General features: G+C 41.9%; 1 protein-coding gene across 12 annotated transcripts in view; it reads right to left on the bottom strand.

Annotated features, from left to right (window-relative positions):
- NEO1 (neogenin 1) overlaps nt 1-15354 on the bottom strand; it is a 377465-nt gene that overhangs the window by 85023 nt on the left and 277088 nt on the right. For all 12 annotated transcript variants that reach the window (XM_079767544.1, XM_079767540.1, XM_079767550.1 and 9 more), the window contains 4 exons: nt 8857-9011; nt 4438-4586; nt 3649-3787; nt 455-504 (listed from right to left, as the gene is read on the bottom strand). In XM_079767544.1, the coding sequence (XP_079623670.1) occupies nt 455-504; nt 3649-3787; nt 4438-4586; nt 8857-9011 (493 nt within the window). The remainder of the gene's footprint in view (nt 1-454; nt 505-3648; nt 3788-4437; nt 4587-8856; nt 9012-15354) is intronic.

The raw sequence follows: 15354 nt of genomic DNA, 5'->3' as shown, positions 1-15354 counted from the left end.
TGTCAGAAGTCTATGTAGTCCAGAAAGGACTCTGGGCCTTCTGAGAGGGGTACATGCCATAGTGTACAGTGAACGTGACTCGGAGAGATGGTTTCAGCATCTGCAACCATCAGAGATATTCACACTGGGCTCATCTCACAAGACTAAGGAACTACGTATCATAAGCGACTTCCTTCCTTCTACCTAATCACCAAGGTCTGGACTGTTAATATCTAGATTATAATAATTTACATAATAGAAATATATTTGCAGAAAGGCATCAGAGAAAGGCAGTAAAATTAAACAGAATAAACTAAAGTTGGTTTCTAAGCCCAGCTTTCCTGGCAAGTGTAATATCTAGGCTACCTTATTTCCTGATAATGATTGTTTTGATGTAGGATCTCCCTCTCTATAAGCCCTTCTGAGTTTTAATAGTATACCAGTAAAAATGAACAATGGCAATAAAAAGTTTTACCTTTGAATTTCTTACTTCTAAGGACAGATTCTGAGGAGCAGCACTGGGAACTGGGCAGGCAAAAAAAAAAAAAAATGGTTTTTTTTAATCATTCATCATTTGACTCTTCTTGGGTGGACTTTACACAAATGCACATCTCAAACACTGATTATGCAACCTGAAGGTCAAAATGAAGCTGTCAGTGCCCTTGTGTTGATAGTAGTACGTGGATAAGGTGTGGTCATGTTTGATTCATTTAAAAAAATGAGACGCCTTCATATATACACACCCATACCCAAGTCAGATTGTACTTTGGGAAGTCAGATAATTATTTCAAGAATGTGACTGACTCTAAACTTTTCTAGACCCCAGATACATTCTGAACCTTCAACATATTCTTTTGATCATTCTTGGTGATATCATAGTTTTATTCTGGGGAAGAACCACAAATCTTCTAGAAACAAGTCTAACGAATATGGAAAGTAAATGAAGTGGGTAATGTCATTATGAATCCAAAATGGGAAGGACATAAGTCAGTGAGCTTGGCTTTCTAGTGAAGTTCCAAAACTGGTTTTGAAGGCAGTTCTTAAGTAAAACAGAGATATTTAGGAAATGATGTGAAAAGTTTGTTGCTTAAACAAATTGCTGTACCACTTTAGTTCCTCACATATTAGAACATAAGACAGGGGTATCTCAAAGTTTACGGTCCACACACTCGCCAGCATTCCCCTTTGTAGTAACTAAAGCAAGCAAAGAGAATTCAAGTAATGCTATTGGATTTTCTCTCTGCACACAAAATTCTGACTTTAGGTCTTCTCTCCTAATCCATCTATGGAATCTCCTCTCGCCCTTTCTCTGACATTTGGTGACTAGGTATATAACTCAATGCCCATTGTGCTATAGGCTTCTGGAGGACAGAGACTATTCTTGCTCAATGTTGTATCTTGTACAAAGTGCATCAGGCCTCAACCCTCAAAGGGTCTGGTGTAGGACTTAGGCACCTGTGCTTTGAAAGAAGTCCATGAAGGCTTCCAGTCATTTCCGTTAAGAACTTCTGACATAGCTGCAGAGGCCCCCAAAGTAGTTGCTGTTGCAGTGTCCTCCTCCTCCCCCTCGCTCTCCTCCTTCTCTTTCTTCTTCTTCATCAACATCATCACAGCTAAGATCTGCTGTGTGCTCTTATGTGGCAGGGACTTAATCCTTACAACAATCCCGCACTGGAATTTCCATTATTATTCCCACTTTATAGATGAGGTGCAAATCTCTTGTCCACAGTATTTATTTCAGCTAACATAGGAACCAAAATTTGTCTTACTCCCAAGTGCTGCCCTTAAGCACCATGCTCAGACACATTCAGTTCCCTGTAGTCAGCATGCCAACCCACCCAGTGCAGTTAAAATTGGTTCATATGTAGATTTCAAAACCCTTTCAACTTTTCCCCGTCTTGACCAACTGGCTTCTGTGGTTGGCTAACCAAACTATAGTTTGTATTTATTTTTACCAATTTACCTTGAAAAATAGTAAGCATACTGAACACAATGGTAAGGATATGCCATACATATGAATGCCGTATATAGGATGTCCCCAAAAAATGTATATATACTTTTAACCCATTATTAATTTCAGTGGGTTAAATCTGAAAAGAAAGAAACATCAGTTGAACTACCAGCTGTTAAAGTGAATATACATTTTTTGGAACACTCTATATTCTTTTCCTGAATTCACCAATTGTTAATGTTCTGTCACATCTTCTCTAGTTTTCACTATATTTACACAAACATATTTATCTATCTACAGATTGTTGGTGAGTCATCTGAGAGATAGCTGCAGTCACATGAGACTTCACTCCTAAAAACTAGGGTATGTGCTCCTAAATTCAGACATTCTCCAACAAAACTATAATATAATGAACACTTTCAGAAAATTTAATCTTAACACAAAACATTATCGAATATACCTAATAACATATCTAATACTTAATATTGCCTAATAGTATACCTATTTAACATTAAGTAAATGTATCAATAGTGCCCTTTATTTATTTTTAGTCCTAGATCTAGGAACTAACAACAGATGGTAACTATTTTATATTTCATGTGTCTTTGTTTCATCATGATCAGATTCAAGTGAAACATTTTTCACAGGGATACAACATAGGGGAGACAGTCATTGTGTCTTTCTCAATGCCTCCTAGCAGGACACACATAATGTCAGTTGGCACCATTGTTGCTGATGTTATGTTTGACCATTTGCTTAAAGGAGTAAAATCATAGCCTTTAAAACGTGCAAGTTTATATATAAGGGGTATATGCATATACATGCATTTTTTAGAAAAAGATATTTTTGTAACTCATTGGATTTAGGTGAGTTTCAGGAAACAATATATATACTTACTAAGTACAATAAACTTATTTTCTGTTCTATTCTAAAAATATATATATTTTAAATACTGGTTCTTGACCTACTCAATCTCTTTAGCAAGCTGTAGTTTGAAAAATACTGCTCTATGTAATGGGTATATGCATATATATAACTTTGCTTGGATCAGTCACAGGTGAGAAATGACATTATCCTAAAACACTGTGGGATTAAAAAGACCTATTTGGATTGCTAAATAGACTAAGGCTTGCCTTTTCACAGCCCTTGAATAGTCTGTGTTATGAATAAGAAATAATAGTTACTTATACAAAAGCCCCTACTAAAAATAAAACACTGAGAAGCTATTTGGTACCAGGCACTACCATGTTCTATGTTTCTTACTAAATCGTTAACAGCAACCCAATGAAGTTGGTATACTTTACATTTTACGTTAAAGAAACAAAGTCACTATGAAAAATGGATACTGGGATTTGAACAGGATCTTCTTTAAAAAAAAACAACAACATTATTGTTGAAAGTATTACATATGTCCCCATTTTATTGATTTTTTACAGAGAGGATGGGAAAGGGATAGAGAGTTAGAAACATCGATGAGAGAGAAGCATCGATCAGCTGCCTACTGCACACCCCCAACTGGGGATGTGCCCACAACCAAGATACATGCCCTTGACCAGAATTGAACCTGGGACCTTCAGTCCGCAGGCTGATGCTCTATCCACTGAGCCAAACTGGTTAGGGCTGAACAGGATCTTCTTGACATCAAAGCCCATGATCTTACTACTATGTTACCAGGGCTCCCAAGCACAGTATTCTGTGGCAAAGGAAGAAAGACTCACCATCTGACAATGTTTGAAAAGCAACATCTTGTGTGGAGACTCCAGGACCATGTTTATTGTAGGCCACCACTCGGAAACTATACTCTGTATATTTTTTCAACCCATTAATGGTATGGGAGTGACTTGAAACATCAACATCCTTAAATAGAACGAAAACAATTTATATATACACAACTCACACCAAAAGACATGTTACAAAAAAGAATGAACTATACTGATTTTTATCCTTTATACAGAATATTATTTAACAGTCAAAGCAGATTAACCATAAACACTGGCAATTTACTGAGGAATATTGCTTGGTCTTTAGTGATTCTTGCTGGTAAAATCTACAGAATAAATCTTTGCACAAAGAAACAGAAACTGTCAACTTTCATTTTCTATCCTTTTTTCCCCTCAGATTTCTAGACTAGCAAGCATTAAGTTTTGGAAATATAGTTCAACTCTACTACTGCAATCAATGGATTGAAAACTGGCTTCATATAATCACCATGTATGGTATCAGATGGGTACTAGAACTTATACCACCAGGGGGCAGATGCTCCGACCCGTAGGTTAGCTTGCTGCTGGGGTCCGGCCGATCAGGACTGGGCAAGATGGGCCGGGCACGCCCTGGAGCCCTCCTGCGTCCCCTCCCTGGCCCCAATTGTGCACTGATGGGGTCCCTTGGCCTGGCCTGAACCCTCTCACAATCTTATTTATGTGAGATATATAAATGTCTAATCACTATGTTGTACACCTGAAAATAATGTTTGTCAACTGTAACTTAAAAAATGGCTTATCTTATACCTGTTCTTTGTCAGTTCCTTTTTCCATGTAGTACAATTTGTAATTCTGAATTTCCCCATTGCCAGACAATGGTGTTTCCCAGGTGACAGTGATGGAAGTAGGGGAAGTTGAATACGCTCGGATATTAGGTGCTGGGCCAGGGAGCTGAACTGGAAAGAAAATTTCAAGACAGCAAGATATAAATGAAATTTACTGCACCCCTCAATAACCATTCTCAGCAATCATATCATAACTTGAGGCCCGATGCACGAAATTCATGCAAAGGGTTTGGCCCCCGCCTGTCGTGGCAGCTGCCTCTGCTTCGGCCCCTACCCGCCGCGGCTTCGTCTGGAAGGAAGGACATCCAGTCTAATTAGCATATGATGCTTTTATTATTATTATAAATGGCCATATTTTAAAAATAATTAAAAAAGTAAGAAAACAATTGATTTTATTGACGTGGTTTTAGGATAATATATAATTAAACAAGTTTACCTTTTTATGATTTAAATTAAAACCACATTTTTATCTGTGAAAAATCTCCAATTTATTAAAAGGAAAAAAAAGAAGAACACTGCAGAATATATAAAGCCACCATCACAAAACGAGAACCTCCCTTTCCAGTGGTGGGGATGCAGGGAGGGACAGAGTCTCTGTCCCAAAGAATTCCCAGTCTAGAGGGAAGTCAGATTTATAAATAGTTAAAAATAATGTCATAAGTACAATTAAGTAGCAAATGTAACAAACACAGAAAGAGAGCACACAATTCTGCTTTGGGTGGGTGTGGGTAAGAAAGGGAAAGATTAGTGACGACTTCTGGGAAGCAAGAAAAATGAGTAGTTTTATCAGGTACCAAGGGCAAAACTATTTCAGTAAATGGGGAACAACATGTGAGAAGGCAGTGTTAGGTGGTCAGGCTGAAACAGAGAGTAGATATGGGAGAGAAAATGGAGAAAAGGATGACAAGAGCCAGATAATGAAGGACCTTTAATGCCCTGCCATGGACTTTGGATTATCTCTTGTAGGTGTTAGATAATTACTGAAAAATTATGAGCAGAACATGACATAACTGGATCAGATATATGTTTAGAAAGGACATGTAAGCACACACATGGGAGAAAAATGGTTAAGGGAACAAGACTAGAGATAAAAGAGTAATTTTACAAATAGCTACCTTTTATTGAATGCTTGCAGTCAGTTCAGCACTGAGTGCTTTACATGTATTTAAATTACATCTATTTAATCTTTGGGCTAACTAAATGAGATGGATATGATTATCATCTGTATTCATAGATGAGGTTGAGAAGTTAAGAACGGTTCCAAGTGTTGGGAAGTTAGTACACGTTAGAGACAGGAATTGAGCACTTTCTGATTCTAAAACATGGGCTCAAGAAGACCAGTTAGAAGATTAGTACAACCCCCCTCCTTAGGACATATGTGACTGGAAGATTCAATGATTGGTCGATTGGTTGACTGTCCAGCTCCAACTCCTACAATGGCTCACATACCTTTGTAAGATATTCTTTTTGTCTGACTGACAGGTTCCAGCCTCCGTTTATACACAAATCCTGGATGGTTGCCTATGCTTAACTTTGCTGGACACTATATTTGAAAACAACTTCTCTGGTGCTAGTGTTTCTGTAAGACACCCATTAGATTTAAGGAAAGCAGGGCGGGTGGGGGTGGGGGGGGATGGATTAAGTATAAAACAAGCTGGCTTTCTTAAATAACAGCACCACAGCTTAAGATTAGTTTTGCTACCAAAGTAGAGAAACCTGAATATGGTTATTCTGACAGCTGTTTACTTTTTTAGTCATGAGTCTTGCTTTTCACATAATGTTAAGAGCATATTTTGTGCAGCCTGACAAGTGGGATTTGTCACACTTCTGATGATACGGAAAACTTTCCTCTAACTTATTTAAGGAGAAGGAAAACAGCCCCCAAATTCCCATGAAATAATTTTCAGTATATTCATTGGCTAACCTAAACATAGGCAAATATGATCCTAAAAAGTGTGCCAATAAATGCTTTCATTTCAGCTATACAGTGGCATAATAAATGGGAAAAAAATTTAAGTTGGTTTGTGAAGCTAAATATGTAAAATATTTCCCAAGGGCTGACTCCACACAGCCCTTATGCCTCCCACACAGGCTGATTACCTCCAGATGAAGTGCAAACCGCTCTCCAATACAACCTTCTCTTTTGTGAAAGCACGTGATAGTGACTCTCCATCCCTAAAACACCCTCACCAGAATCTGTTGCCCATCCCATCTGTAGTCTTTTTAACTACTTTCTTTTAACCAAACTCCTTAAACAAATGACGGTGATGCAAGCACATCACACTACTGTCCATTTACTTGTCTGTCTCTGGAACCAGACTGTAAGCTTCTTGTGGATTGAAGTCCAGTCTTTCTCAACTTCATATCTTAACTCATCTTTACATCAGTGACTGGCCCATGGTAGGCACTTAATAAATCTACTGTCCCATACATCTTTTCTTTCATCTCTAAATGAACAATGACCCTCTGGTCCTGTGGATCTCAACAGTTTGATTCATAAGTTCTTAAATGACAATGAAAGCCACAGGCTCTTTCCCAAGGAAAATGTGACTTTATACAGACATACAAATACTTTCATGTATTTTTAGAAGGTTCACAGCCCCAGGGAACTCTTGCACTCAGTCAAATCCAGTGGTCTTTTCCTTTATTTTCATCATGATGCACCTTCCATGTGTAGTTTCATCCTACTTGGGGAATTTGCGTCATGCAGTTTTCCCCCCCAAGAATGCTTGCTCTAAGTCAAATGCTTCAATGCCAAAACTCATCTTTTCCTAGGAACCTGCCTTGATATACCTAACTTTACAGTAATTGTTTCTTGTTTTGTATCCCAGTATCTCTCATAAATTATACCTGTACTTGAACGTTAGTGGAGGAAAATTGAGCTTGAAATCTAATAGACTATTCCTGCTCTTAACTGGACACAATAACTGTAAAATTCAAATCCTTTCCCTGTAATGAGAACAAATTCTTTCCTTAAATCAACCTGCTGACTCTCTGATGGCCCTCTTGTTCTTGCCTGGGTTTGACTCCTGGTCTTCAAGCTCTATCACTGAAGTGATCAGTGGCCTCCAATCTTGACTGCTCGTTTTTAAGAGGAAACTTCCTATCCTGTGCTCCCTGCATCTCTAATACCTATGTAGGACCTGGAATGGGGTGCTCAATAAACACTGGATGAGGAAATGATGTGCTCCAGCATTAGGAAGTGACATTCCACATAGCCTTTGGACTTTGCTTATTCCATCCATAAACCAGGAGAAGTCTTTGAATTATTTCCAGAGTTTCACTGGCAAATTCATTAAATCTGTTTCGTTCCCTGGTCAGTAGCTTCCACAAATGTTTTGCAACTAAGTTACTCATAGATGAAGTAAAATCTTTGTTACTGGAAGTTTGTTCACTTGAAAAATTAGTGCAGTTAATAGTTAAAGAAAACTGGAGAAGGCCATGATGAAAAACTGGCTTGTGCTAAAAGAACAAAACGTGTGGAAGAAAGCCTATGGGAAAAGCATCCATTATGGTTTGATTGCTTCTTACAATTTCAGGGCTATAGTTTACAATAAAAATTTAAGACATACAAGCCATTTATAAAATAAATCAACCTGACTTTCATTTAAGTTGCAGAAAATCTTGAGAAATGTAATCGGAAGTAACAGTATCTAACACAAAAGACCACAGATCCAAAGTAAAGCCTTAAAGAGATTCCAAAGAATGTAGTATGCATAAAGATCAGGACAATCCAAGTGATAACAAATATTAAATACCTACTTTACACACTGGGAAATATAAAGTTGAAAAAGACCCTGTCTTTGCCATAAAATAAATGAGATATGGCCCTTGCCATTATGGCTGATTTGTTTGGGTGTTGTCCTGTGTACTGAAAGGTTGCCAGCTCGATTCCCAGTCAGGGCACATGCCTGGGTTGCAGTCTTGATCCCCTATAGGGATTGTTCAGGAGGCAGCCAACTAATGTTTCACTCTGGCATCAATGTCTCCTTCTCTCTCCCTTTCCCTTCCTCTCTCTCTAAAAATCAATTTAAAAAAATCTTACAAAAAAAAAAAGATATTCATAATCACAATTCAAGAAAGAAAGTAATACTGTATCTTAGAATTGTAAAGATATAATATCAGGATCAGAGGAAAGATTATAAAAGCCATTGAGCTAGATCTTAACCAGTAAACTTTGAGACTGTATCAGAATTACATTGTATTACACTATTAGCTTACTGTTTGATGTGAATTAATTTTATCTCTAATTAATTCATAAAATCCTTAAAGTTAAGGGACTGTTATCTTTTACACTCCTATGGTGTTCAAGGCTACACATAAGGTAGACCTTTAAATAGGTCTACCTACAAGTGGGGTGACAGACAGGTGGGAAACTTACCCTCAGGCTGCGTTTCTACTCGAAGAGGAGCTGAACTCTCTCCGGAGCCATGCTTATTATGAGCCATCACTCTAAAGATGTACACAGTCGCTGGCATTAGATTTTGAATGGTTACCTGCATTTCTCCTGGGTAACTGGTATTCTCAACTCGTTCCCTTTGGACAAAATGATTCGGAAAGAAAAAGCATTGATTAGGAATATTTCTAAAATGTGCAGTTTCATTTTCACTGCAATGACTATAGATAGATACCATACCACATCAATATCTCATCAATTTAAGTCAAATTAACTGTCAAAAGAGGAAACTTTCGGGGATGGAACAGTGCACAGCAGAACAGGGAAACTTGCAAAGAGCAATATCATAAATGTTTGATAACTTATTGATGTTCTTGTTTAAATATTACTGATATAGCTTCTTTGCAGAGAAGACACAGACCAGGCCTTCTCAATGCCATTTCAAATAAGACAACTGGTCATCAATTTTGTAGGCTTCAGAAATTATTGAATTTTAAGGGGTGATTCTCAGGGAGACAAACAGAAGGTGATTATACATATGACCCAATTTCCACAGAAAATATCAAGGGATGTTATATGTATTTTTGATAACAGATTCTCAATAAAAGGAAAACTAGAGATATCACTTTTAAAATTGGGAAGAAAACATTAAAAATTAATGAAACCTTCAAGTAACCTAATCTATAAAATGAGCTAATCACGACACTGGCTTTTTTATTTTATTTTTATTGTCCAAAGTTTTACATATGTATCCTTTTTCCCCAATTGACTTCCACGCCCCAAGCCATTCCCGCCCGGGCAACCATCCACCGCCCCAATGTGTGTTCATTGATTTTGCTAATATGTATGCATACAAGTCCTTTGGTTGCTCTCCAACCCCCCACCTCCCCTACCATTTGTCTCTGGATCAATTCTTGTTCATCAAATTATGTTGATCATTATTTCCCACATACGAGTGAGATAATGTGATATTTATCTTTTTCCGACTGGCTCATTTTGCTTAGCATAATGCTCTCCAGTTCCATACATGCTGTTGCAAATGGTAAAAGTTCCTTCTTTTTTTATAGCAGCATAGTATTCCATTGTGTACATGTACCACAGTTTTTTAATCCACTCATCTGCTGGTGGGCACTTAGGCTGTTTCCAAATCTTAGCTATTGTAAATTGTGCTGCTATGAACATAGGGGTGCATACATTCTTTCTGATTGGTGTTTCAGGTTTCTTAGGATATATTCCTAGAAGTGTGATCACTGGGTCAAATGGGAGTTCCATTTTTAACTTTTTGAGGAAACTCCATACTGTCTTCCACAGTGGCTGCACCAGTCTGCATTCCCACCAGCAGTGCACGAGGGTTCCTTTTTCTCCACATCCTCACCAGCACTTGTCATTTGTTGATGATAGCCATTCTGACAGGTGTGAGATGGTATCTCATTGTTGTTTTGATTTGCATCTCTCAATGATTAGTGACTTTGAGCATGTTATGTCTCTCAAGTCTTCTGTATATCCTCTTTCAAAAAGTGTCTATTTAGATCTTTTCCCCCATTTTTTGATTGGATTGTTTATCTTCCTTTTGATAATTTTTATGAGTTATCTGTAAATTTTGGAGATTAAGCACTTATCTAAAATATCATTGGCAAATAGGTTCTCCCATGCAGTGGGCTTTCTTGTTGTTTTGTTGATGGTTTCTTTTGCTGTGCAGAAGCTTTTTATTTTGATGTAGTCCCATTTGTATATTTTCTCCTTAGTCTCCATTGCCCTAGGAGCTGTGTCTGTAAAGATGTTACTACAACATATGTCTGCTATTTGCTGCCTATAAAGTCTTGTAGGATTTTTATTGTTTCCCATCTTACATTTAAGTACTTTAGCCATTTTGAGTTTGTTTTTGTGTATGGTGTAAGTTGGTGATCTAGTTTCATTTTTTTGCATGTATCTGACCAAATTTACGAGCACCAATTACTAAACAGACTGTCTTGACGCCATTGTATGCTCTTGCCTCCTTTGTCAAATATTAATTGAGCGTAATGTCTTGGGTAGATTTCTGGGTTCTCTGTTCTGTTCCATTGGTCTATATGTCTGTTCTTGTGCCACTACCAGTCAGTTTTTAGAAATGTGGCTTGGTAATATAGCTTGATATCTGGTATTGTGATCCCTCCGACTTTGTTCTTTCTCAGGATTGCTGAGGCTATTCCGGGTCTTTTTTTTATTCCAGATGAAGTTTTGGAGAGTTTGTTCTAGATCTTTGAAATATGCCATTGGTATCTTAACGGGGATTGCACTGAATCTGTAGATTGCTTTGGGTAGTATGGACATTTAAATGATGTTGATTCTACCAATCCATGCACATAGTGTGTTCTTTCATTTGTTTATGTCTTCCTCTATCTATTTTTTCAGTGACCTGTAGTTTTCCAAGGACAGGTCTTTTATGTCCTTAGTTTATTCTTGGTATCTTAGTTTTTTTGTTTGTTTGTTTGTTTTTTCTATAATGGTGAATGAGATTTTTTTGTTTGTTTGTTTCTCTTTCTTTGAGTTCATTATTGGTGTATAAAAACGGCCATAGATTTCTGGGTGTTAATTTTGTATCCTCCTACATTGCCAAATTAATTTATTAGGTCTAGTAGTTTTTTTATGAAGTTTGGGGTTTAATATGTCTAGTATCATGTCATCTGTGAAAAAGGAGTGTTTTACTTCTTTTCCAATTTGGATGCCATTTATTTCTTCTTCTTGTCCTATAGCTATGGTTAGCATTTCCAATACTATATCGAACAGGAGTGGTGAAAGTGGGCATCCCTGTTTTGTTCCTGTTCTTAGGGGAAATGGGTTTAGTTTTTACGCATTGGGTATGATATTGGCTGTAGGTTTGCATATAAGACTTCTATTATGTTGAGGTATGATCCCTCTATTCCCACTTTGCTGAGAGTTTTTATCAAGAAAGGGTGTTGGATTTTGTCAAATACATTTTCTACATCGATTGATATGATTATGTGATTTTTGTCTCTGTTTATGTGATGTATCACATTTATTGATTTGCGGATATTGTACCATCCTTGCATCCCCAGAATAAATCCAACTTGGTCATGGTGTATGATCTTTCTTAATGTAATGCTGAATCTGATTTGCTAGAATTTTGTTGAGGATTTTAACATCTAAGTTCATCAAGGATATTGGCCTGTAGTTCTCTTTCTTTGTAGTGTCTTTATCTGGTTTTGGAATTAGGTTAATGCTGGCTTCATAGAAAGAGCTTGGAAATGTTCCTTCCTCTTGAATTTTTTGAAATAGTCTGATGAGGATAGGTTTTAGTTCTTCTTTGAATGCTTGGTAGAACTCCCTTGTAAAGCTGTCTGGCCCGGGCCTTTGTTTGCTGAAAGATTTTTGATCGCTGTTTCAATTTCTTCAGTAGTGATCAGCCAATTCAGGTTTTTTGATTATTCCTGATGGAGTTTGGCAGCTTGTATTTTTCTAAGAATATGTCCATTTCATCTTGGTTGTCCATTTTGTTGGAGGAGAGTTGTTCATAGTATTTTTTTAAATAATCATTTGTATTTATTAGGGATCAGTTGTTACTTCACCTCTTTCATTTCTGATTTTGTTTATTTGGGTCCTCTCTCTTTGCTTCTTAGTGAGCCTGGCTAGAGGTTCATCAATCTTGTTTATCCTTTCAAAGAACCAGCTCTTGGTTTTGTTGATCTTTTGTATTTTTTTTTTAATTTCTTCATTGATTAAGGTGTCACATATTTGTCCTCATCCCCCCATTCCCATCCCACACCCCTCCCCACGGATGCCCCAACCCCCTGTTGAACCATTGGTTAGGCTCATATGCATGCACACAAGTCCTTTGGTTGATCTCTCCCCCCTCCCCCCACCCTCCCCTATCCTCCCTCTGAGGCCCGATAGTCCGATCGATGCCTCCTTGTTTCTGGTTCTGTTCTTGTTCATCAGTCTATGTTGTTCATCATTTCCCCTAGATGAGCGAGATCATGTGTCACTAGAGATATACTTATATGAACTGAATGTGAGATGAGCAATAATAGTTATGCTGACAGGCAAATGAATCAGTCTGTAGTGAGTTTCTTTCTGGACCAACAGTTCCTCTGAGACCCAATATCAATGTCCACCAGTTCCTTATGTGTACATGTCGGCACTGACCCCTCAGCTCTGGATGGTGGACAAAAGGTGGTAATGCAGGTCCGACTCCCTCTGGTTTGGTCTCGGCCGGACCCAGGGGCACGGCTTCACCCGGACCCAGGGGCACGTGGCCTCACCCGGACCCAAGGGGTGCGTGGCGTCACCTGGACCCAGGTGCGCGCGGCTTCACCCAGACCCGGGACCCAGCCTCACCCGGATCCAGGGGCACAAGGCTTCACCCGGACCCGGGATCCAGCTTCACCCGGACCCAGGGACGCGTGGCCTCACCCGGACCCAGGGGCGCGTGGCCTCTCCCAGACCCAGGGGAGCGTGGCCTCACCCTGATCCAGGGGCACAAGGCCTCACCCGGACCCGGGATCCAGCTTCACCCGGACCCAGGGGTGCGTGGCCTCACCCGGACCCAGGGGCGCGTGGCCTCTCCCAGACCCAGGGGCGCGTGGCCTCACCCGGGGCCGGGATCCAGCTTCACCCGGACCCAGGGGTGCGTGGCCTCACCCGGACCCAGGGGCGCGTGGCCTCTCCCAGACCCAGGGGCGCGTGGCCTCACCCGGGGCCGGGACCCAGCCTCACCCGGATCCAGGGGCACACGGCCTCACCCGGACCCCGGATACAGCTTCACCCGGACCCAGGGTCGAGTGGCCTCACCCGGACCCAGGGGCGCGTGGCCTCTCCCAGACCCAGGGTTGTGTGGCCTCACCCGGATCCAGGGGCGCGTGGCCTCACCCGGACCAAGGGGCGCGTGGCCTCTCCCAGGCCCAGGGGCGCGTGGCCTCACCCGGGGCCGGGACCCAGCCTCACCCGGATCCAGGGGCGCACGGCCTCACCCGGACTTGGGACCCAGCCGCACCTGGATCCAGGGGCACATGGTCTCACCCAGACCCGGGATCCAGCTTCACCCGGACCCAGGGGCGCGTGGCCTCACCCGGACCCAGGGGCCCGTGGCCTCTCCCAGACCCAGGGTCGCGTGGCCTCACCCGGATCCAGGGGTGCACAGCCTCACCAGGACCCGGGACCCAGCCTCACCCGGATCCAGGGGCACACGTCCTCACCCGGACCTGGGATCCAGCTTCACCCGGACCCAGGGGCGCGTGGCCTCACCCGGGCCCGGGACCCAGCCTTACCCGGATCCAGGGGCACACGGCCTCACCCGGACCCGGGATCTAGCTTCCCCCGGACCCAGGGGTGCGTGGCCTCACCCGGACGGCCGCTTCCAGGGCGTTGAGATTCTTGAAGGACTCGGAGGTCAGCAAGCGCGGAGTCTCCCAGGGGCTCGTCTGTCCGTGCTCGGCATTGAGTGGAGCCGTCCCCTTAGCCGGAGACCGCCGGGGGAACTGCGCCGAGCACGTTCCAGGCCGCCATTGTGTCACCTGAGCCGTAGTTCTTAAAGTGTGATCTTTGGGTCACCGGCATCAGCATCATCCCGCGTACCCCTCTCTTTTATTCTAGTTGTAGAGCATCTGCTCAGCCAGCCCTCCGGTGGTTCTGGATGGTGTCTGCTCTGCTCTCCCGTCGTAGTCTCAAAATTGTTGTGGTAGGCAACAATCAGGCTTCTGCCCTATGCCTCCATCTTGGTCCTTGTTTGTATAGTTAAGTCTTGATTGTTGTTGGTGTCACTGGGAGGAATTGTCCTCCAGGCCAATTGGCCGTGCGGACCCTCTGTGTCTATAAAGGAAGAGTTGCTGTGCAGGAGACACGTTTATGGGCTGGGTCTTGGTGCAGCAAGACTTTGGCGCTCACTGTGTCTGCCTCTTGAATGTGTCCCTTATGCGAGTGGTTGAAATCTGGTGTCATCTCACACGGACCACTAGATGCCTTCGTTTCTGGGTCTCCAATGGAGTGTAGATCAGCTACTGCCTGAGGCCACTCAGCAGGAATTACAGCAAAAACTGCAGTTTCCTCCTCCTGTCTGAGCGGCCCTGGAGCAGTCCGACTAGAACCGGAGTTTATCTGGTCAAGCTGCCACAGGGCAGGCCACCCACATGCAAAAGCCGTTGCTTGGAGCCCAGGTGGGCCTGCAAAACGTGCGGGGCGGGTCCCAGGGTGGGGCGGGGCCTCAGGGCGCCACCAGGCCATGGCGTGGCGAACTGCAATGGCTGCAAGTCTGCTTTTTCTGCTTTCCATGTTTCTAAGCCCCCTCGTTCCGCACTCCAGCGCAGCAAACACTGATTGCTGGGCGCACCTCCGCAAGGAAGTTACTCCCACTCTCCGACACGAAGGCTGAGAGTCCAGCCTCTCCCCGCAGGCGTCTGGGTCTCCCGTGCGTCCCCAGAAGCTGGATTTCAGGGTGATGGGGAGCTAATCTCCCCTAGGGCTGGAAAAAAAGCCGCACGACCCTTCCCC

Source organism: Cnephaeus nilssonii, assembly GCF_951640355.1.
Source record: "Cnephaeus nilssonii genome assembly, chromosome: 4".
Classification (NCBI taxonomy): domain Eukaryota; kingdom Metazoa; phylum Chordata; class Mammalia; order Chiroptera; family Vespertilionidae; genus Cnephaeus; species Cnephaeus nilssonii.
The sequence above is the reverse complement of the archived record's forward strand: the minus strand, read 5'-3'. Positions and strand labels throughout refer to the sequence as shown.